Below are 23,350 nucleotides of genomic sequence, written 5' to 3'. Positions count from 1 at the left end.
TGGATTAATAAATAATGAATGAATGAATGTTAACTATAATTACCATTGCTAATGCTTATTAGATGATTACTATGTGTCTGGCACAGTGCCAAGGGCTTTATAAATTTTATTTCGTCTAATTCTCACAACAACCAATTAGACAAGTGTATTTGCTTTCTATTTCTGCTCTAACAAATTACCACAAACTTAGTGCCTTTAAACAATGAAAATTTATTATCTAACAGTTCTGTATGTCAGAAATCTGACACACGTTTCACAGGGCTAAAATCAAGCGGTTGGCAGTCTCTCTCCTTTCTGGAGGCTCTAGAGGAGAATTCATTTCCTGGCCTGTTCCAGCTTCTAGAGGCTGCCCTCCTTCCTCGGCTCATAGCCCCACTCTTCATCTTCAAAGCCAACAATGGCAGGTAGAGCCCGTCTCACATCGTTTCACTCCAACCTTCTGTTCCTGCCTCCATCTTCCACTTTTAAGGACCCTTTTGATTACATTGGGCCTGCTGGATAATCACCCCATTTTAAAGTCATCTGATCAGCAAACAATTTCATCGGCAGTCTTGTTTCCCTGTTGCCATGTGAGGTAACATTCAGTTTCCAGGGATTAGGATATGGACATTTTGGGGTGGGTGGGAGTATTATTTTGCCTATCAGAATAGGTATTATTATTATTATCTTCATTTTACAGTTGAGGAAACTAAGGATGAGAGAGAGTTTGTGCCTTGCTCAAGATCCCACAGCTAGTGAATGGAAGAGTGGCAATTCAAGCACAGGCCTGCCTGGTCCCAGAGATGCACTGTGTGTCCAAGGGTTTCAGGACAGTACAGGCTGGGCCTCCCCATCTGCCTGCCCTTTAGAAAGATTCCACCCAAGGTCTGATTGCAAATTTGCAGATTCAGAATCTTCTTTTTGTCAATTCACTTAAAGATCATTAGGTAGAGGGGTTGATTGAAGGTAAACAAATTTGGAGAGTAAATCAAAATAACTATTCATTTAAATTAAAGGAAGATAGGCATGATATATATTATTGTTCTTTTGTTTGTTTGTTTAGGGGTTCTGCCCTCCTTGTTTCTACATCTACTCAGAACATTCTATTTTGGAGCAAAGTTTTCTTGGATTTTGAGCAAAAGGAAATGGATATTTTAAAAGCATGTTTCTTTTCTTTTTTTTTTCTTTAAATTTTTTCCTTTAAGAATATTTCTATCTAAATAATGGGTACTTATGTGAGTAAGGGCATCCTCCATCAGCAACAGGCACTAAATTCTGCAGGAGACACATCCTGCTGATGCAATCTTAGTCTTCAACTCTCACTTTTAAGAAAGCGTGCAGACTGCTACCCTTCCATCCAACTCCATTTGTAAAAACACACTTCACAATCCGTTCAATCAAGATTTATTTTAAAAGACTGCCCTAGTTCCATCTTTGAATCCCAAAGTCTAGGACTGTGTTATTAAATAAATAAATGAGTCAATGAATTAAATATTGCTCTTGGTGAGATTTGGGCAACACCTCTTGCTGTTTCTTAAAGAATATTCTAGCCTTTTCAGCAACACCTTTAAAACTCAGACTAGAATGCTTCTCTGGGGGCTAATTGCATCTGTATTTTATGGATCCATTTTAGTTTAATATCAAAGAGTGGAGGTATTGTTGTTGATTTGTTCAATGTAACAATAGCATAGTTTATTAATTCTTAAAATTCTCTGCTAGATATACAAATTCGAGTATTTATTTATGGGTGAAAATATATAATACCTGGAGTTTCCTTGATAATACTCCAGGAATTCATGCATTATGTTGTTAAGAAGTTAAAAAAGTAAAAAAAAAATGAGAAGCATGACTTTTGTCCCAATTCTCATTATGAACACTGTTGTTTAATCCTTTAGTTCAAATATTCTTACATTGTCCAAGGCAGATGCTGTTAAATAAGACATATTTCTAGTCCTTTCTCCCTTGTTAGTTCCGTTATAGAGGCTGGAAAATCTCTTTCCCAGACTCCCATTACAGATAGGAATAGCCAGACAACATGGTTTTGTTTAGTCCAATGAGTCATAGACATAAGTTGGCTGTGGGCTACTGAGAAGACTTGTGCTTTCCTGAAAAAAAGGGGGAAGATGTGGTTGGTGCTTCCCTTTTCTTTCTTCTTTGTCTTCAATGTGGATATAATATCTGGAACTTCAGCAGCCATCTCACAACCATGAGACAACAGTCATGAGAGAAAGGCCAAGGAAATTAGAGATACTGGTTCTCACATCATCAAGGTGCTGAACCAACCCTAGAAGCCACCTACCTTCAAATGTTCTTGTTGTATGAGATGAACAGATTACTAATCCCCTTTTAGCTGAGTTTTCTGGTACTTATGGCAGACATATCCCATCTGTTAATATTGTCAGATAACAGGCAAGGAATGGATCATTATTTTTGATTTTGGAAAACTACATTCTGTAGCCAGCAGTCTTCCATGCCTAAGGCATAGTATAATAAATGAATTTGCATTTGAAAGACTATTTAATTTAATTTTTAAATATTTGTAAATATTGCAGTTGAGGGTAAAGTCTTGGATTGTGTACTCTAATTTCCAGTTGAGCTAGATTTCAGTTTGCATTTGCTCTCTGCCCCTCTTGCCTACCCCTACTGCCATTTGTTAAAAGGCTTGTTATACCATTACAGTGTCACAGTTTATAGAAATAAGAAGCAGCTCACACACAAAATTTACCCAGAAAACTTTTATTTAAAACTTGTGTTTCTGGCACAATGTCATGAAATTCTTTAGCTAGCCCCTCCTTGACTCCTTTTTCCTTGGAGTTTTTCTTCTTCAGCAGCTTTAGCTCTGCTTGTGGGCTTGTCAATATTCATGTCATGGTTACGTTGGCTATAGCAAAGAAAGTTTCAAAAAAAAATAACTTGATATCATACAATACATTCAGTTCTAAATTAGAACATTAAATTCAAATGGTTACATATATTTAAAGATAAACATATAAACTTTATCTAAGTCTTAAGAACATTCTTAAAATGATTACCATGCTTTTGCCACAAAAAGTTTACTTACGAAATTGACAGCAAGTTAATAAAATTGTTGTCACCTTCCCATGTGATCAAATGACCTGTATACCCAACCAAGTTTGGCTTTATGTCATTTGGAATGCAAAATCTGGCTTCCCAAAGAAGCGATATTGTAAATGGGGGATTTTCTTCCTGGATAGCACATCAGTCTCTTTTAGTAAGACTGTACATGAATGATTATAGAAACCAGAGTAATATGTATTACAATTGTATTAGTAATAAATACCATTATATTAACATGACATCATAGGTAAAAATCATATTCTGGGTTAAAAAGTTTTTGGTTTTGTGAAGTGTAGACCTTATATTCAGGGAGGATTCTGAGGAACCCTCCACATTGCTCCTCCTGCCCCCTGCTCCTCAGTCCACAAGCAGCCCCAGAGAAAATATCCTCATTACTTGGCAGGCACGCAACACATTTAAAATAGTGTATCATATGTATTTTTAACAGTTTTCCTGATTTTAAAAGTAATTTGAACTTTATATAAACCTTGGAAGAAACAGAAAATTATAAGAAGAAAATAAAACTCATAATTTCATCACCCAGAGAGAAGCGCTATTAACATTTTAGTAAATTTATGTTCAGTCTTTATATATACATAAAATGTGGATACTATCCCATACACTATTTTGTAGACTACTTATTTTTTATCACTCCATATTGTATTATAAACATGTTCCCATTAGAAAACCTGGAAGACATGATTTTAAGGTCGGAGACTATTCTGGATTATTATTGTAGCAAAATTTGTATTAGATCATTTAGTTTGTTTTTAGTTTTTCGCCAGCATGAAATAATGTTGTTATAAATCTTTTTCTGCATTGTTGATAATTTTCTGAGGTCATTGTCAGGTAGAACTACTAAGCCAAAATATTAGGCTCCTTATTTAGGTTCTTCTAAGAACTGTGGAACCAGTTCATATTTTTACCAAAGTGCATCCATGTGCTTATCTCACCACAACTTTTATTGATTCTATCATTCAAAAAAAGTATCTTCTGTGACTGACACTTCCTTTATCTAGTGTATGGGCAGATGAGTAATAAAATAAAGAAAAAAATACATAAATAATGGGGATGGTGGTAAACGGTATGGGATGTTTAAGGTGTTCTATTTTATTTTTATTTTTATTTTTTTCTTTATTTTGGAGTAATGAAAATGTTCTAAAATTGATTGTGGTGAAGAATGCACAACTATATGATGATACTGTGAGCCACTGATCGTATACTTTGGACAGATTATATGGTATGTAACTATATCTCAATAAAATTGCATTTTTTAAAAAAAGGTATCTTTGCCAAATTTATAACTTCCTTGCCCCAAAAGGTATCCTATTCTTGAGGTTGGATATTTGTGTAGGTTCCAAAGCCATCTACTTGTGTTTCATGTTCTGTGAATTGTCTGTTCAAATTCCTTAGACAGATATTATATGAATCTGGAAAATTCATTTAACCCTAGTCTATCTTTTATCAGTTAGGGAATAGCTACCTAAGTTTAGTCAAGAAAATAAAACCATAATATCTCGATCATCTCAAAATTGTCTTTGAATGAATGAGTGGTGTGTTGCATCATGTAAATGCTCAGTGGACCAGACAGTCTTAAATAACAGTGTATTTATTTAAATACCATCACTTCTGATTCATTCAGCTAAAAGCTCTTACCTTTTCTTGGAAGTACTGTGTAAGTGCTCTCCATTCCAGCGCCAATGTGAACACTAACATGGCAATGAAATAACCAGATTCCAACATCTCTTGGGAACATCTTTACAGTTTGATAGACTCCAGGGGGAAGAGGATAATCATCAGAGCGATATAATCCCGAATCCTCAACAAGGAGATGAAACACCATTAATGGCTTATAAAAGATGTCAGCCATTGTAACATCTGACCATTTGTGTAATTCCCCAATTCTAATATACTTTGTTAGATGACAACTATAAAGATACCAGGGATAGCCAATCCTTACCGCTATTTTTTTTTCTCCTTTGAGTATAATTGAGGGCTTGGAGAAGTAGGAGGTACAAGAACATCCCAGAGTTTTCTCCATAAACAGGCCACAAGGAAAACATTTCACTCTAAAAAGGTACCTGTGATAGGTGTGAGAGACCTTGCCAGTAACTCATACATAGCACAACCTTGAATTCAGGGGTGCTCTTGATTTCAGAGAACTTCCAGTTACAAAAATCCTAAAGGTTCTAACTGAAACATTTCTAACTGGGATGTTGATGGTAGGAAGATGGTCATTTCCCAAGATGCAGTTATATCAGGAAATTTCCAGTTGAGGGAGCAGGAGATGGAAAAACTACTATTTAGATGTGCTGGTGACTGCACCACATCTGCCTTCTGGGGCATCTCATGCTTAATTTCTCCCCTAATAGAGAGCCTGATGATTAGGAAATGACCTCTGTAGCCTACCTGGAGCTTGAAAGATGAACCCCCAGGGACTGGCACAGATGTATTTGGAGGAGAGTAGGAGAGAGATGAATTGCTCTCATAATAAAATGAAAGGTGTTCAAAGGAAGTGGGGACTGGGATTGTAGCTCAAGAAAGGGTCCAGAATACTTTGAGGAGACAAAAGATGTCAGGAGAGTCTCCAGAGGGAGGCTCTGGAGAAATAAGTCCTGAGGGTGAGGGTAAAAGGGGAGAAAGCCGGAAGTTCTCAGCGATAGGCGAATTGGAGGGATAATTAAGAACAGGGGCATCTAAATGAAATGCTAATTGTTAGTATTGTGCAGTATTGCAGAAAAAGCCCTCATTTATCTTGACTTTCGCTGAAAGCCTACAATTTACACTGGCCTTGATTTTGTGGCTGCTTAGGTGAGTTGAAGGAAATGGGATGAGTTCCATTTTTGGAACTGCACAGAGATATGAAAAGATACCAGTTTCAGGAGGTGAGAGGCAAGGGAGATGAGCAGAAGCAGGAAGTCAGAGTTGTGGGTGACTAGAAGAAATTTAGGCCCTTAAGACTTGAAATATTGGAGGGTATAGAGGAAGGAGGTTGATACCAGGTTTCCCACTGGATGTAGAGTGGCAACTCGAACCACTGTTATTAGGAAGATTAATTTTTCATTAAAGGGGAAAATGATATGACATGCATAGAATATATTTCCAAGTTGTCAGAAACTGTAGAGAACTACATGAAAAACCTTTAACGATGGATCAGTAGTGCCCAAAGCACCAGTAAATGTGCAATATGTACCTGGAGCCCTGACTCCAAGGGAGGCCATAGCCTCAGGGAATGGGCTGTGACTGGCTGGCTTGTCCCAGGACCAGGTTAGTATCCCCAGTGGGCCCACTCCACCATCCCCAGGAGTTCTGCAATGGGTTTAGAGCCAGTGGCTAGAGTTGGGAGTTGGTGTTATTAGCTTCTGTGGTATAAAAGGGATCATTCTCAAGGGAGACAGTTTTGTGAAGTGGTTAAGAGTGTGGGCTCTGGAGTGGGAGCTGGGATTCAAATCCTTTTTCTACAACTTCTTTCTGGTATAATTGTAGGGAAGTTCCTCATCTTGCTAATCCTTCATTTCATTTCTCTGCAAAATAGTGATGATAGAGGGCCTATCTCACAGGGAAGTTGTGAGGATTCCATGAGAAATCCAATGCAAAGTACTAAGCATAAGGTTTGGCACATGAGAAGTACTTAATAGAGGTCAGCTATAATTATCACTGAAGAAACGTTACCATAAACTCCACATAATTTCGTATCTTGTAATACAATCATTTATGTAAATATAACTTCTGAAAGATAAACCTTGGATTTCCTTTTGGCATGGTTCTAGGCATATTAGAGGTACTTGCTGAACTGAAATTATCTATTATAGTCAATAATGTCAAATATAATGTAGATCTCTAAAACCAGATTTTAAGGTTCTCTTTTTGTTCCAATTTTTAATGTTTTTAATATAAATAGTTATTAACTTAATAACAATCTTAATATCTAGGTTTTTGCTTCAAAAACATGGGAAGGGAGTAGACATAAATGGAAGTGTAGAGAGGTTATGACTGTTGGAGCTGAATGATGCTAATGGAAGCATTCATTATTCTGTCTATTTTCTTAAATAAAATTTTGAATAATAAAAATAATTTTTAAAGCAAAAATAAAAAAGTTTAAGGGAAACAAATTTGTTCATTAAAGGATGGGAAAGAAAGCAGCACACCAAAAATGCTTTGAGCAAACCAAGACATGCACACTCATTTAATTTATTTCTACAATATGCCTTTATGCATGACAGAAGCCATGGGCATAATACATCTAGAATTCAGGAAAGTTTTATGTGAAATTTTTTTCAGTGCGGAAAAGATGGACTATACTAATGCCAAGTGATTGGATTAAGTAACTGAAGTGCCAAATGCATAGAATATGACTGGTCTGAAATCATGCATTTATATAACAGATTAAGATGAGGAAATAAAGAAAATACTTTTTAAGTAAATAAGTGATACTAACTTGGAGACTGAAAGGGGAAGAATAAAATTTTAGATACTTGTAATACATTAGAGAAATAGCCAGTTAAAGTGGTCAGTAAAATATACATGATATATTTGTAAGGAAGTATCACCAGTGGGGTGAGGAGAAGCAATTCAGACAGGAGACATAAAGAGACTGACTAAAAATACATAAAATAGAAAAAGATGAAAGTAATTATGAAAAGTTACCATGAAGCCAATTGACACCTAGTCCCAAATTTCTATTTTACAATGAATGTTGAGGGAATAATAGAATTAAAAAATCACCACTTTGTAAACCTCATTATGAAAATTGGCTCTGGCAAGAATCATTAGTGGATGCTTTTTAAAACTACTAGGTGAAAAATTGTTGGAGAACAAAATTTGTTAAAAAAAAATCACTTCAGAGATTACTTATTAATTACAAGAGGAAGAAGACACTCTTATAACAGGGAGAAAGGATGCACATCACCTTAACCAAGTTATCAAACTCAGCCTCATCAGTGTTACAACCTATTGGCATTCTGTGCCTCTCACTCGATGTGATGCATGGGAAGTACATAACATCATCTATGTAGTGTTATCCTCAAAGATGTTTGACATGGATCAAATCAGGAAACAGACCAATACAGAATATGAAACATTTTATAAAACAGCTGGTCTGAACTTAGTAGGCTGAGAACTCAATCTTGGGGCGTGTCCTTATGAAGCTTGTTACTGTGAAGGAGAGGCTAAACTTGCTTATCATTGTGCCTAAGAGTCACCCCCAGAGAACCTCTTTTGTTGCTCAGATGTGGCCTCTCTCCCTAAGCCCACTTAGCTGGTAAACTCACTGACCTACGTGGAATGACTCCCAGGGATGTAAATCTCCCTGGCAATGTGGGGCATGACTCCTGGGGATGAGCCTGGACCCTGCCTCACGTGATTGAGAAAAACTTCTAGACCAAAAGGGGGAAGAGAAATGAAACAAAATAAAGTTTCAGTGGCTGAGAGATTTCAAATGGAGTTGAGAGGTCATTCTGGGGGTAACTCTTATGCATTGTACAGATATCCCTTTTTAGTTTTTAGTTTATTAGAATAGCTAGAAGGAAATACCTGAAACTGTTGAACTGCAATCCAGTATCTTTGATTCTTGAAGGTGAGCATATAACTATATAGCTTATATGGTGTGACCACGTGATTGTGAAAACCTTATGGCTCCCACTCACTTTACCCAGTGTATGGACAAATAAGTAGAAAAATGGGGACAAAAAGTAAATGAATAATATGGGGGAGGAGGAGTATGGGACATTTTGGGTGTTCTTTTTGCTTTTATTTTTATTCTCATTTTTATTTTTTGCAATAATGAAAATTTTCAAAAATTGATTGTGGTGATGGTACACAACTATATGATGATACTGTGAATGTATGCTTTGGATGATTGTATGGTATGTGAATATATTTCAATTAAAAAAAAGGTAAAAAAAAAAAAAAAAAAAAAAAACAAAACCCCAAATACCCCAGCTGGTCTGAATTCTTCAAAAAATGTCATGAAAGAACAAGGCGGAGGTTGTGGAGAAAAAAAAGGCAGAAGTGTTCTTCTGATTTTAGGAAAGATATGATAATGACAACCAAATGTATTGTATGAACCTTGATTAGATCCTGGATTTTATAAATAGATATACAATTTTATAACTATATATAAAAGTTAAAGAGTATTTGGGAGCAATTGGAGATATTTGAATGCACTGTGTTATATTGTTGATTTTTCAGATGTGCTAATGTTACTGTGTTTGGGCTGGAGAATGTCCTTAATTTTAGGATACACATGCTTTAGTATTTAGGGGCGAAGGGTCACGATGTTTGCAATTAACTTTCAATTGATTCAGAAAAAAATAGAGAGAAAATGTAGCAAAATGTATAATGGTATTCAGGATATTTTTCTTTTACATTTTTGAGGGTTTAAAATTTTTTTCAAAAGTTGGGAAAGAGTGAATCTAAACATGATTATAACAGTCTTATTTACATATTGAACAGCATTAGATTAGAATGAGAAATGCACTTCATTCATTCACAAACATTTGCCCAGTGTCCATAGGATATAAACAGCTGTGTGTGTAATTATTTACTTATGCATGATATATTATAGATGCATGTATCAAACCTTAGTTCTGGTTTGGTGACTTCCTTTCTGGTCATGTTTTCTGCTATTTTACCCCAGTAACTGTTTTACAAGGCATCACAGTAATTAAACTGAGTTACTGAGACTCTTACCTTGTATTCCACGCTGTGTCCGTGAAAATGTATCAAGTGCAGGTCAATTTCACTCCCTATGCTAATCAGATACCAATTCACCTCATCTCCAGCGTACAGCTCCAGACCTTGGTTATTTCCAAACAGTCTTCCATTAATTGCTGCAGAGGACAGAGTTTGTTGTTTGTTATATTTAAAAAAGATTAGAAATATTGTGGGTATTTTTTATTGACCATCTTATAGAAAGTATCATGGATGTTTTTAGAGCAATAAGGAAGCCTGAAGAAGTTGTTAAATATGACCAAACCATCCATTCATGGTTCTGCATAATTCTAGAGTTTTTCTTGCCTGAGGAAATGAGTCACTGACTTTGCTTTAACGTAATCTGGTTGGAGTTGAATATTTCACAACTAAGAGAAATATTAATTTAACTTAGTGGCATGAATATTAAAACATGTCAACATATTTAAAATGTATACATATTATATTGCCACCAGAGGCTTAGAATATTAGGAGAACATATTCCCATTTACCTGCTCTATGTCAGACTTTTGCGATCTGTCACTTGTATAGCTGGAATGACATTTACCTGAGTTCCAGACTTGTTGTCTTGTCTCCCCTTCCTCTCTAATCCTATACAAGTGTGGTCTCCAACGGTGTACATACTCCCCAAGGGTAATAGGAAGAAAATATTAAAATTATATATAGTCAGATTTTCATTTTTGTATTTTGTGTGGATCTCTTAAATGCATTAATACAGTGCTGCAAGTATATGATTTATAACTATATATCTACAGAGGTGTGTGCTCTTAATACTTTCAGCTGATAGAGGGTATAATAGAAAAAGGTAGGAGACACTGCTCTAGACCAGTGCTTCTCAAACTTTACTGTGCATGGCCTGGGAGTCTCAGTCAAATGCAGATTCTGATATAAGTACGTAAGCATTTCTAACAAGCTCCTAGTGATGCTGATGCCTCACTTCCATGGACCACACTTTGAGTAGCAAGTGCCTAGATGACTGCCAGAGTTGTTCCTAAAATACACAGCGGTTCCTGTCAGTCCCTAGCTCAGTTATCTGTGGTCCTTTTAGCAAAGTGGTTCTCAACCAGGGGTGATTTTGTGCCCCCAGGGGTGATTTTGTGCCATCTGGCAATACCTGGAGACATTTTTGGTTGTCACAAATGGGGAGGAGGTTGCTACTACCATCTAGCCAGTAGAGGTCAGGGATGCATAGCCCAGTTCCCCACAACAAAGAGTCATCTAATCCAAAATATGAATAGTACTAAATTGGTGAAATCCTTTATTAGAGCAAGTCTAAATTCTTAACAGGTTATTCAGGGTGGTTTACAACTCTGTTGGCCTTTTCTTCCCTGGTGCTATCTGACTTAGCCAAGTTCTTCCATTTTCCTGGAATGTCATTCCCCTCTTTTCCTACAAGGACGGATTCCCAGGCCTCCTTAAATACTCAGCTCAGATGGCTCCTTCCCCACACAAAGCCTTTCTCGATCTTCCAACTAAGACTTTAACATACAGCATTCCGTTTGTGTCTCTGTTATAGCACCCTACCCAGTCTGCATCATATTGTAGCAACATACAAGTCTGCTGGCCACCAAACTGTGGACACGTTGATGGTAGATACCCATCTTATAGGCCTTTGGATCTCCTTAGGGCCTGGGACAATACTCTGTGTCCTCTATGATGCTCATTAAAAGACTATCGGTAGAATCAATTTAGTCCTTGAGTTAATTTTAAATTTACATACATTTCTTAAAAAAATAAAAGGTTGAAAATTGCTGTACTTGGCTTTGCCTTGGTTAAAGACCCCTTATCCAGTCATGTTTCTGAGCCACCTCAGCTGGAAGGATTAGGATGAGAAGTTTGGGTATGACTGTGATTAAATGAGATTGTTTATGTGCTTTTTATTTTGAATAACTGGGTTATTACTGTGATTCTAGATGGTGGGAAGTTGCAAACTGGATGTGCCTAGTCACAATCAACTTAGAAAAGAATTTTGTTTGATGAGCAGAAGGCTTTAAAAAGCATGCCTATGAAGGCCTTCGGTAATAGTGGTGGGGAAGGGTGGGTAGGACCATGTTGTGCTCTCTGGTTTGCTCCCAGCTCCACCTCTCCCTGTATTCATCCAGGTAAAATATTTAGAAAAATATATGGTGAGGCCTTCCAGAAATGACAGCTGATATTGGTTTTACATGCCTGCAGAGTTCCAGAAGGTTTTAGAATTTCCCATACTGTTCTAGTCACTGTCCACAGCCTATGGGCCAAATCCAGCCCATGGCCTATTTTCTTATGACCCATGACTAGGAACAGTTTTAAATTTTTGAATGGTTAAAAAAAATATCAAAAGAAGAATGCTATTTCGTGACACATGAAAATTATAGGAAACATGAATTTCAGTGTCCATAAATGAAGTTTTCTTGGCTCACTTCCATGTTCTTTTGTTTGCATGTTATCTATGGCTGCTTTTGTGCTAAATGGTAGAGCGGAGTGTGGCCTCTATCAGAGACCATGTTGTCATCAAGCCTAAAATCTTTACTCTCTGGCCCTTCACTGAAAAAGTTTGCTGACCTCTGGTCTAGGTGATCTAGACCACAACCCTGGAATTCTATACACCGTGACAAGCCACACAAATGTGCACCTTCATCTGTTCCATTTGTGGGGAGCAACCTGACGGGGCTACAGTTGTGTTTGTGGACGTTACCGTGCATTTGGTTGCTGAGTATAAACTCCCCGTCTTCCCTGTTGATGTTGCTTGGGTCAGGAGAATAGGTATTGATATTTTCATCAAAGAACCAGGATCTGTTCTCATCAAAAATCATGAAGAGGATAACACGATGAACTATGGTGGAATTGGTGTTGTTGCGACATACGATCAGAGGGCCTACCAGTCCGCTGTTCAGATCCTGAAGAGGCAAAAGGAAAGGATTAACTGTGCTCGCAACTAAACATGTCTCCCAAGCAATCAAAGAATTGTGAGTGAGTTTTATTTTAGCAAGGTCAGAGACCGAGTTTTCAATTATTGGAATTCTGAGTGTGAGAGTAAGTAGCAAAGTGCGAGCTGTGCTAAACCCTTGACTGAAAAAACACTGCAATATCTCTCATTAGAATTGAGGTCTAAAGAGAACAACAAACTCCTGAAAGCAGATTTTAGACATATTCTTCAGTGGATTTAGCTCTATTTTTGAAATTTTAATTTAAAAACAGAAACTTTGATTTTAATTAGAATTCTCTGGCATTGGAGTTGGTTGGCAGAGAGATCTGAAGAACTCAGCTCCTTTCCGCTGTTATGTCTCTACCCCCCACCCACGCAACTTTCAGTAAGGAGCCTTGGTTTGTTTATACTCATTTTGATTTTGTGTTGAATCTCTGTGTAGCTTCCTGTTCCAGGAATAGAGTGGGCCAAGATAAGTAAGTTCAAATGAGGGAACTCCTTTTTTTGGAAAGCATATAAATTTGGACTCCAGAGTTGAGAATTATAAAAATATATACAACATAATATACATTCATTTCTCGTTTCTCATAGAATTTTAAACTCCATAATTGTTTGCTGTAACCCAAATCCCATTCAATGGAACAAGGAATGAGATGTTATTAGATAATTACATGTATTTTCTAATTTATAGTGACACTATATATAATATCATAAATCTAAGTAATCATAATGTAATAATTTATTTTACTTTTGAAAAAATGTAAAACTGTATAGGATTAGAAGCTGAGCTGAGAAAATTTACGTAGAACCAAGATTTTTTTTTTTTTTTTTTTTTTTTTTTTGGTAAAGGTAAGCCCCTTCTTCCTTCCATTATAATTTCTGGGAAGAGACAGGATTACATCTGTGATGTGATTTCAAGTTTACCTTAACCAAGTCCACAGTTGAATAATAAAACCAAGGAATGCACTCAAAGTCCTCTGAGGTAGGACCAGCCCTCTCAGGGATCTGCCAGATGTATGTTTGGATTTCTCCTAAAATATACAAATACAATATATTTAAATAGAGTCTTTGAAATGAGACCTCTTTATGGAGAACCAGATACTGAGCAAACACTAAGGCTATAAATATACTAGGCAGCATAGTTCTAGCTTCCACTTCTGCCTCTACTGCTCCTAGCTTTGTGGTCTTAGTCAATGTATTTATATTTTCTGAGGTTCAGTTTCCTCATGCATATAACTTGGGGATTTAGGGATCAGATGAAATGGTGCATCTGAAGTCCTTAGTGTAATATTGCCAGGGTCACGGGGAGAGGTCAATATAATCAATGCCGGCTACTGTGTTCCCAGGGTTACTGGATCAGAACCTTATGATGATTCTGTCATTAAACAAAGTCAATCATTAAATATCTAATTTATTCATTTAAGAAGTCTTTATCCTGCTTTTGAAATGTGACTGGGTTGTTTTGAATCTCATCTCTACTCCTTCCAATCTATAGATCACACGTCACCCCATCCGCCACCCCCAGAATTGTTTGCACTATCACCATGAACCTGAATCCTGTAGTCTTGCAGGAAGGTTATTTTGTACCCCCAATCCCTGTATAATCCCACACCTTTCACTTCTGGAGGCTTAAAGTAATTTTCCAAAGCACTCATGACATGGTCTTCCTCCTCCACACCACCCCATCTCCAGCCTTCCAAGCCTTTAACATTTTATTTAGTACTAGCCCTCTCCTTGCGGCACCCCAAACAGTGCCCGGCACACAGTAGATACTCAGAAGTGATTGTAGAATGCATGTAATGTGCTCCTTTCCTGACTAAGCAGACTGGGCTGCAGACTTCATTGACAAGAGCTTCATGTTGATACCACCATAAAATTATTTTAAAAAAACAAAAGGGAATATTTTACCCACCATCAAAGTTTATTTTCAGTCCTTCTGCCCCATAAATCTTCCCTTCTTGAATTTGACTCTTGATGCTTTCCCCAAACTACTTGTTTTGGAGGTTAACTATAGTGGGCATTCTGATATCGTACCCCGAACCATTCAAGAATGAAGGAATTTATGCTCCTCCAGCTGTCTTTTTTTTTTTTTTTTGAGACTGCCTTGGCTAAAGAGAGCCACCTTGCCCAAGCCTTCATGCAATAACTGGTGCAGGGGTATGAAGACCCAGCTCTCTCCCCTCAATTCAGGATGCTGAGGGTCACCCTATCTTCAGAACTTCTCCTAGGGTTGGCTGAGACTTCTATTGAGGCTGCATCTCTGCATCTCTTCTCCCTCTGTCCAATCCTACTTCTTTCTCTTGATCCCAAGAGCACTGCCATATAAATCTCCCGCATGAGAATCTTTTCAGAGTTTGCTTTCTGGGCATTTTTTATTTAAAAAATATTAATTTTCTTTTGAGCTATATCATGGTGATGCCAAAGAAGTGTTGATACATGAGGTTCATCACTTCTCCTTAGCAGTTCAACTCTCCTCCTTGCCCCCTCCCTCACACACTGACCTTTGTACCCGACTCCTATGTTGTTAGCACTTAAGAGAGATTGAACACAGCACAAGTATACTTGGCAGGTGGACGTGTGTGGAGATGGGAGTGAGGGCAACCATGGAGGAGAAATTGTAAGCAATGAGGAGGTGAAACTGTTCATTTCACAGTTTTGTCCATGGTTCTCCATTCTAGAAGTCACTTTAACTTCAAAAGTAACTCCTCTTCCAAGCTCTCTTCTGGCCCTTCTTACTAGTCCACTGTTCTCTCTCATCTGGAACTGTACTGTATTTAAGAAAGAACATTTGCACCATAGTCCTGCAGCAAGGCTTTGCGACTTCTTTTTTTCTAAAAGCAGTTACCTGGTTGTGTTGGAACAACAGTAGAAGAGTTTGTTTTAACTCCATGAGCATGAATAGAATATGGCCGTGAGCCTTCATTTTTAAAGACAATTCGGATTTTTTCACCAGGGTTGGCAAGTATTAATGGACCTAGGGAGCATAAAAAGGAAAATAAGCAGATAATTGTTATCTATTTTAAATTACAAATAGAGTCATCTGTCTTCTCAAGTATTTACCATGATTTATTCTTATCCTTTTACTTAACGTGTAGCCAAATGAAACATAAAGACATTTAATAAGTGGATCATTACTGACTTATGAAACAATTTTTAACAATTTTTACCTGGAAAATTTTAAATAATCTCTATTTTTTATAAGCTTCATCTGTAGAAAACTTGCTTTGATGAGCATCAGTTAATGCCCAGGCAAACATAAGCTGGCAAATTTAGAAACAGAATCACTTATTTTCCCTCTTGACCACTCTCATCATTTAAGTGTTTCATTCTCTACTCCTTCTCTACTCCTTCACCCTAGGGGAGGACTGTGAGTTGCTGCAAGGCCTGTTTATTGACCAATAGTGATTTTCTCTCCCACAGCCTGAAGACTCCTTCATTTAACTCTGTGTCCCTTCCATCCCAGGCCATTTTATACTACATTTTATACTACAGGTATAAAATTTGTTTTAAATGCTCTATTTGGAAGCAGACTGAATTGGTGGTTCTAAAAATTCTGAAACCAAGATGGTTTTAAAATGTGTTAAGCAGTAAGCACCCTCCTCAAACTTGTGCTATAGTTACTGAAATCAGAACCCTGAAGATGTTTGGCAGAGAGTAGATGCTAGCTAGCGAAGACCACTTTCTCCCTCATGGCAAGCCCACCTACCCAAACCCTTTGCTTATTTTCCCTATTCCATAAAGCATTTTCCTTTTTGCATAAATAATATTAGAATCTAGAGTGTCATGTTGTGTTATCTATGTTGGTACAATTGGCCAGAATCCTAGAGAAAACAAGCATCCTGCAGTTAGTACAGTTAGAGCCCATGGAAATGCAGTCAAAACTGGATAGCCCAGCTCTCCTTCCAGGAGTCACAAAGGGACCAACCTAGGGGACCCATGATAGCCAAGAAGAGTAAAAATTCCTCTCCATCAGCACATCAGTCCATCTGATGAGGGTCTCAGAACAGAAAATGGCCTCTGATATGCATATAAATATCAGGGCTTAAGCAAGATGTGGGCATATAGACAGACATGCTGTATGGTTTATGGAAACGTCATATGTGGGTGACTTGTAGATTTCCTAACTGTTCAGCCAAAGGTGGAGGAAAGGGTTTTAAATTTTTTCACTCTTGGATAGAAGGTGAGAGAAGACACAAATTTAAACAAAGAGGCTCCCATTCCCCACCATATTAGGGTTCCTGGGGCTTTGTTTTAATTTCATTGAAATCACCCTTAGACGCATTTCTAACGTCCATTCCAGATCTAGAATTCTAGATTCTGAAGGCAAGAAGCCAGGTAATATTTCTATGGTCTCTTATCTTTTCCATGAAATAATACTTGAATTATATTTCTTTTCCCAGTAAAAAACACCTATCAACAAACAAACCAGGGGTAGAATTATATGTACTCCCCACTGTCAAGGTGGAGATTGACAATACCCTCAGTCTACAACAATCTCTAGTGGCTGAGGACAAGAAGAAAACCCTAAACCCCATCTTATAGTCCAGCCAATCCAAGTACCCAGTTCAATACCTAGTATATCCAGATGTTTGTCTTCCTCATTTCTTTTTGTTTTATTTGTAAATGTGGCATCATCATATTGACGATATACAATTTTCTTGTATTTGGATCCAAGATATGTCTTAATTCTATCCACAAATATGACTGTTTTGCTGTAAGAAAATAAAACCAAAACAAACTCACAACTTTAGTTAATTTGACCATTAAATTGGACAAAGTACTCTTATGGAAGAAATTCTTACTGAAATAATGCAACTTAATAATACCTAGAGGCTGTTTTACCTTGTGAAATAATATTTTCTCTCTCTCTTTTTTACATTTCTATGGTTTTTTAAAAAGTTATTTTTATCCTGTTAACCTATATAGAACCTAAAATTCCTCATTTTATGTATCAGATACAAAATAGTCAATTATACTCACAATGTTGCTCAACCGTTACCACAAATTTTCCATCACTCCAAACTGAAACTCTGTACCAACTAAGCATTAGCTTCCACTTCCTACCCTGAAGCTGCCTTTGGCAATCTGTATTCCAGTTTCTGCCTCTATTAATTTGAACATTCTAATTATTTCATGTAAGTGGACTCATGCAATCTTCATCCTTCTGAATCTGGCTTATTTCACCTGGTATGAGGTCTTCAAGGTTCATCAATGTTGCAGCATGCATCAGGACTTCATTCCTTATTACAGCTGAATAATATTTGATCATATATGTAAACCACATTTTGTTTACTCATTGACCTGTTGATGGCAACTTGGGTTGCTTCCATCTTTTGCCAGTTGGGAAACATATATACAGCATAAATCTTCCCATTCCCACCCCTCCCAAGCATTCCATTTAGTGGGATTAATCATATTCACAATGTTGCAATGCCATCACCTTCCCACCATCCATTACTAGAAATTTCCCTTCACTCCAAACAGAAACCTGACACTTATTGCTTATTAACTCCCCATTGCCCCCTCCCCCACTTCTCGTAACCCATACTCTACTTTTCATCTCTATGATCATATTCTCTGATACTTTCTTTGTGTTTACTGTGGGGCTTAAATTTAACATCTTAAGTCTATAACACTCTTGTTTTCTTTCATAGCAACTTAACTTCAATAGGACACATAAACTATGTTCCTATACTCCTCCATTACCCCACCTTTATCTAGTTCTTGCCAAAAATTACATGTTGTACATTGAGTCCAAAACCACTGATTTGTCATTACACTTGATGTATTTTAGATCCTGTAGGAAGTAAATAGTGGAGTTACAAATACAAAATACAGTAGTATTGGTATTTATATTTACCATGTGATCTTTACTGGAAATCTTTATTTCTTCATGTGGTTTCAGTCAATTGTTTAGTGTCCCTTCCTTTCAGTCTATGCAATTCCCTTTAGCATTTCTTATAGGACTGATCTACTGGTGATGAAGTCCCTCGGCTTCTGATTATCTGGGAATGTTTTCATCTCCCCCTCATTTTTAACCTCCAGGTGTTTGTGAATTTTCTGAGTCTCTGATGATTATTGAGTTCTATTTGTATTCCATTGTGGTCAGAGAATGTGCTTTGAATAGTTTCAACTTTTTAATTTATTGAGGCTTGTTCTATGTCCCAGCCTATGGTCTATTCTGGAGAAAGTTCCGTGATCACTAGAGAAGAATGTGTATCCTGGTGATTTGGGATGTAATGTTCTCTATATGTCTGTTAAATTTCTCTATCTCTCTCTCTCCTTTCTTTGTTTCTCTGTCAGTAGGGTTCCCTTTAGTATCTGAATTGGGGCCAGTCTTTTATTAGCAAAATCTCTCAGCATTTGTTTGTCTGTGAAAAATTTAAGCTCTCCCTCCAATTTGAAGGAGAGTTTTGCTGGATAAAGTATTCTTGGTTGGAAATTTTTCTCTCTCAGAATTTTAAATATTTCATGCCACTGCCTTCTCACCTCCATGGTGGCCGCTGAGTAGTCACTACTTAGTCTTATGTTGTTTCCTTTGTATTAGGTGAATTGCTTTTCTCTTGCTGCTTTCAGAACTTGCTCCTTCTCTTCAGTATTTGAGAGTCTGATCAGAATGTGTCTTGGAGTGGTTTATTTGGATTTATTCTATTTGGAGTTCTCTGGGCATTTATGCTTTGTGTATTTATATGGTGTAGAAGGTTTGGGAAGTTTTCCCCAACAATTTCTTTGAATACTCTTTCTAGACCTTTACCCTTCTCTTCCCCTTCTGGGACACCAATGAGTCTTATATTTAGACGTTTTATTCTATCTATCATATCCCTGAGATCCATTTTGATTTTTTCAATTTTTTCCCCATTCTTTCTTTTGTTCTTTCATTTTCTGTTCTGTGTCTCTCAAGGTTGCTGATTCATTGTTCAGCTTCCTCTAGTCTTATACTATGAGTATCCAGAATCTTTTTAATTTGGTCAACAGTTTCTTTTATTTCCATAAGATCATCTATTTTTTATTTACTCTTGCAATTTCTTCTTTATGCTCCTCTAGGGTCTTCTTCATGTCCTTTATATCCTGTGCAATGCTCTTCTTCATGTCCTTTATATCCTGTGCCATGATCTCGTTGTGTGTCTTTAGTTCTTTGATTAATTGCTCCAAGTACTGCATCTCCTCTGATCTTTTGATTTGTGTGTTTGGGTTTGGGTTATCCATATCGTCTGGTTTTTTCATATGCTTTAAAATTTTCTGTTGTTTTTGGCCTCTTGGCATTTGCTTTACTTGATAGAGTTCTTTAAGGATATGAAGGATTATTCAGACACTAATCTCTAATTTGTCAGATCTACTGCTTGGTGGTGTACACTTTCTCTAACTAACTGGCAGACAGCATCCACGAGTCACCTATTCCCCTCAAGTCAGTTCTCCCCAGTTTGTCTTTGTGGTTGTGGGGGTCTGATTCTTGTGGGGTCCAATTGGTGCACCAAGTTTGGATGTGTTGTTGGTGATGTCTGCTCTGAATGTGGGGCATGTGTCTGAGTGGTTAGGGAGGTAGGGCAGCTTTAATAATCAAACCTCCCAGGTGTTCCTGGAGATTTAAGGCTGTTGCAAGAGTCTAAACCTTCATTTCAGTCTCACCACAGATAGTCTCTGCCACTGACCCACAAGTCCTTGGTATTGGTGTAGGGTCCCTGGGATTTCCAGGCAGGTTCCTCTTCCCAGTTGTGCCCTTCTAGGGCCTTTGCTGAGGAAAGGCTGTGCTATGTCACAAGTGCACGCCGTCCCTCAAGGGAAGCCCTGGGCCGCCGGGTCTTGTAGGTGAGTTCCCAGCCTGCTGTAAAGATAGCTTAATGGGGCATGTTAATTTCCCCCTTTTCGCATAGCTCCGCCTTCCCAGCTCCGGGACAATTAGCTGTGGGTGCATGAAAGGCTATTGTCCACTCCCGATACTGTGGCATGTGCGCGGTGTTGCCAGAAACACCCCCGATCACACTGGGTTTCTTGGCATGGCTCTGGGCTGAGGCCCCGGTGCCAGGCAGGAGCATTCCCAGCCCTCTGGGAAGATGGCTGCAAGGGGCATGTTTTTTTTCCCCTTTTGGCTCACGTCTGCCTTCCCCACTCTGAGACAATTAGCAGTGGGTGCATGAAAGGCTATCTTCCACACCAGATATTGAGGTGTTTGCACAGCACTTTCCTGCCACACTTCACTGTGTGGTTCTTGCTGCCGTATCTGCCGCCACTTTTGGGTTTTTTTAAAAAAGAACTAGTCCGCCTCCAAACACCAACTCATGGCTTCCCCACACCGCAGCATGGCTGCCGGACATTCAACAGGCTCACTCACTTGTTTCAGAATTCAGACTTCCGGTTTCACCAAGTGCACGGTCCCCATGGATTTAGCAGACCTTGTCCAGCTGGTGCGTCACTGAAACTGGTGTTCTGGGTCACCTTCTGGCCCCTATCTAGTACTTTTCATGGAGGTGTTTTTTCGCCCTGTCTCTCCTAGCCACCATCATAAGTTCTCCTGCCATGCTGTTTTGATTATTGTAGCTTTGTTTTAAGTTTTAAAATTGAGAAGTATGAGTCCTCCAACTTTGATCTTCTTTTCAAAATGGTATTGGTTATTTAGGGTTCCTTACCCCTCCTTATAAATTTAATGACTAGCTTCTCCATTTCTGCAAAGAAAGCTGTTGGAATTTTGGTTGGTATTGTGTTGCATCTGTAAACTGCTTTGGGTAAAGCTGACATCTTAACAATATTTAGTGCTCCCTCCACAACAGGGCCAGGGGCCCACAGAGAGATAGCAGGCAAACTCCACAGCACAGAAGGGAGGGGCTGGGGAAGAGCCAGCTAGGGAGCCATGCACTTTCCTACCACTTTCAATTGTGTCTCCTTGATTTGGTGGTTGCCCAGTTACTGCAACCTTTTAACTATTTTCCAGAGGTCTGAGGAAGATGGCTTTGCCAGTTTTTGCTATTCATTCAAAGATTCTGTGGGGGAACAGAAACTTGGAGCATCTTACACCTGCTTCTTGGTTTACTGGAAGTCTGTAATTCTTTCTTTTTTAATATATTGATTCTGGCAAGACTGCTGGATATTTTCTCTGTATTTTAAACCATTTTCTCAGGATGAAATACTGTTTTTTTATAAGTGAATTAGTAGCAAGAGTGAAAAGCAGAGAAATAAATCAAATTTTATAAAAGGAGGAAAAATCAGTGTCTACAATTTGAGGTTCCCAGAAGAATACAGAGACAAATTAAGACAAAGGAAAGATATAACTGATTCCAAATGCTAAACATGGGTGTAGTTACATTTTTTATCCCTCAAAGTGAGAAACTGGGTGGTGAGAATGGGTGGTAACACACATGCAGGAAGGAAGGAAGAAGAAGTAAAAAGACAGGCAGGAAGAAACAAATCACAGAAAGAAGTAAGTTATGTAGACATTTAAAAAGTTATGAAGTCATTTATCATGGAATAAATCTCACACACACCCAAATTTCTAGTTATTCATAGTTGAATGTATCCTGAACACACACACAAACATACCCCATGCCACACACATATTGTGCACACATACCCAGCATACACATGCACACTTTTAGTTTCCTAGGCTGCTGAATGCAGCTACCTATGAAATGGGTTTGCTAAACAATGGGAATTTATTAGTTTACAGGTTTGAGGTTGAGAAAAATGTGCAAATCTAGGCCTCATCAAAGTGATGCTTTCTCCCCAAAGACAGGCTGCCAGTGATCCTTGACTTCTCTGCCACACGGCAAAGCATGTGGCAGCATCTGCTGGTCTCTCCCTTCTCTTCTGGGTTTTGTTGCTTTCAGCTTCTTGCTTTTGTGACTTTCTCTCTCTTTGTCTGAATTTCATTCTCTTATAAATGACTCCAGTAAGAGAATTAAGACCCATCCTGGGCCACCCCTTAACTAAAGTAACCTCCTCAAAAGGTCCTACTTACAATAGGTTCATAACCACAGGAATGAATTAGCTTTAAGAACATGCTTTTCTGGGGGTACATATAGTTTCAAACCAGCACACACACATACCACACATACACACACACACACACACACACACACACACACCCCAAGCACTCAAGTTTTGAGGTAATTTATAATTGGATGAATTCTAAACATACATACCACACAACACAGACATACACAAACACACACACACAAACACAATCGTGACTGAAAGGAAAGAGTGGAGTACCACAGAAAGAATCATTGGAGACTACAGTTATCACCGTACTTTTCTCTTTGTAAATGGTGCAGTTCTCTCTCCCACTTCCTGCTAGGACAAAAATCCCATATGATTTCCTCAGCTGCAATGTAGAATGTTTTTTCCTCTTCGTAGGTGATTTGATCAAGGGTTGAGTTGGGACACTGCTTCACTCGGTATTTATGTTTCATGCCTCCTATGTAGTGTTCTGTTGTCATGCAAACCACATTAAATATTCCTAAAGATGAATAAGAAAGGAATGCTTAAAACTTCTCATTTAATTTCTTTCCTCTGTGAAATCATCCATGAGATATAAATGCCAAGGAGAAATACAGCAAGATCATTCATTCATTTTCTCATTAATTCAACAAATATTTATTGGGCATCTTCTATATACCAGGCATATTTCTAGGCACTTGGGAAACATCAGTGAACAAAATTGCCAAAAAATTCTTGCTTTCATCA

General features: G+C 38.0%; 1 protein-coding gene across 1 annotated transcript in view; it reads right to left on the bottom strand.

Moving 5' to 3' along the window:
• Window positions 1-2,787: 2,787 nt before the first annotated feature.
• The window catches only part of LOC119527483 (ceruloplasmin-like), a 56,073-nt gene continuing 35,510 nt past the window's right edge, over window positions 2,788-23,350 (bottom strand). Inside the window, exons 12-19 of the mRNA XM_037827552.1 lie at window positions 22,916-23,123; window positions 17,246-17,385; window positions 15,519-15,647; window positions 13,598-13,704; window positions 12,443-12,644; window positions 9,748-9,887; window positions 4,714-4,876; window positions 2,788-2,860 (exon numbers count right to left, since the gene is read on the bottom strand). Of these exons, the coding sequence (XP_037683480.1) occupies window positions 2,841-2,860; window positions 4,714-4,876; window positions 9,748-9,887; window positions 12,443-12,644; window positions 13,598-13,704; window positions 15,519-15,647; window positions 17,246-17,385; window positions 22,916-23,123 (1,109 nt within the window). The 3' untranslated portion in view covers window positions 2,788-2,840. The remainder of the gene's footprint in view (window positions 2,861-4,713; window positions 4,877-9,747; window positions 9,888-12,442; window positions 12,645-13,597; window positions 13,705-15,518; window positions 15,648-17,245; window positions 17,386-22,915; window positions 23,124-23,350) is intronic.

This window comes from Choloepus didactylus, chromosome 1 (genome assembly GCF_015220235.1).
Source record: "Choloepus didactylus isolate mChoDid1 chromosome 1, mChoDid1.pri, whole genome shotgun sequence".
NCBI classification, from domain to species: domain Eukaryota; kingdom Metazoa; phylum Chordata; class Mammalia; order Pilosa; family Megalonychidae; genus Choloepus; species Choloepus didactylus.
This window is presented reverse-complemented; position numbering and strand designations above follow the sequence as displayed.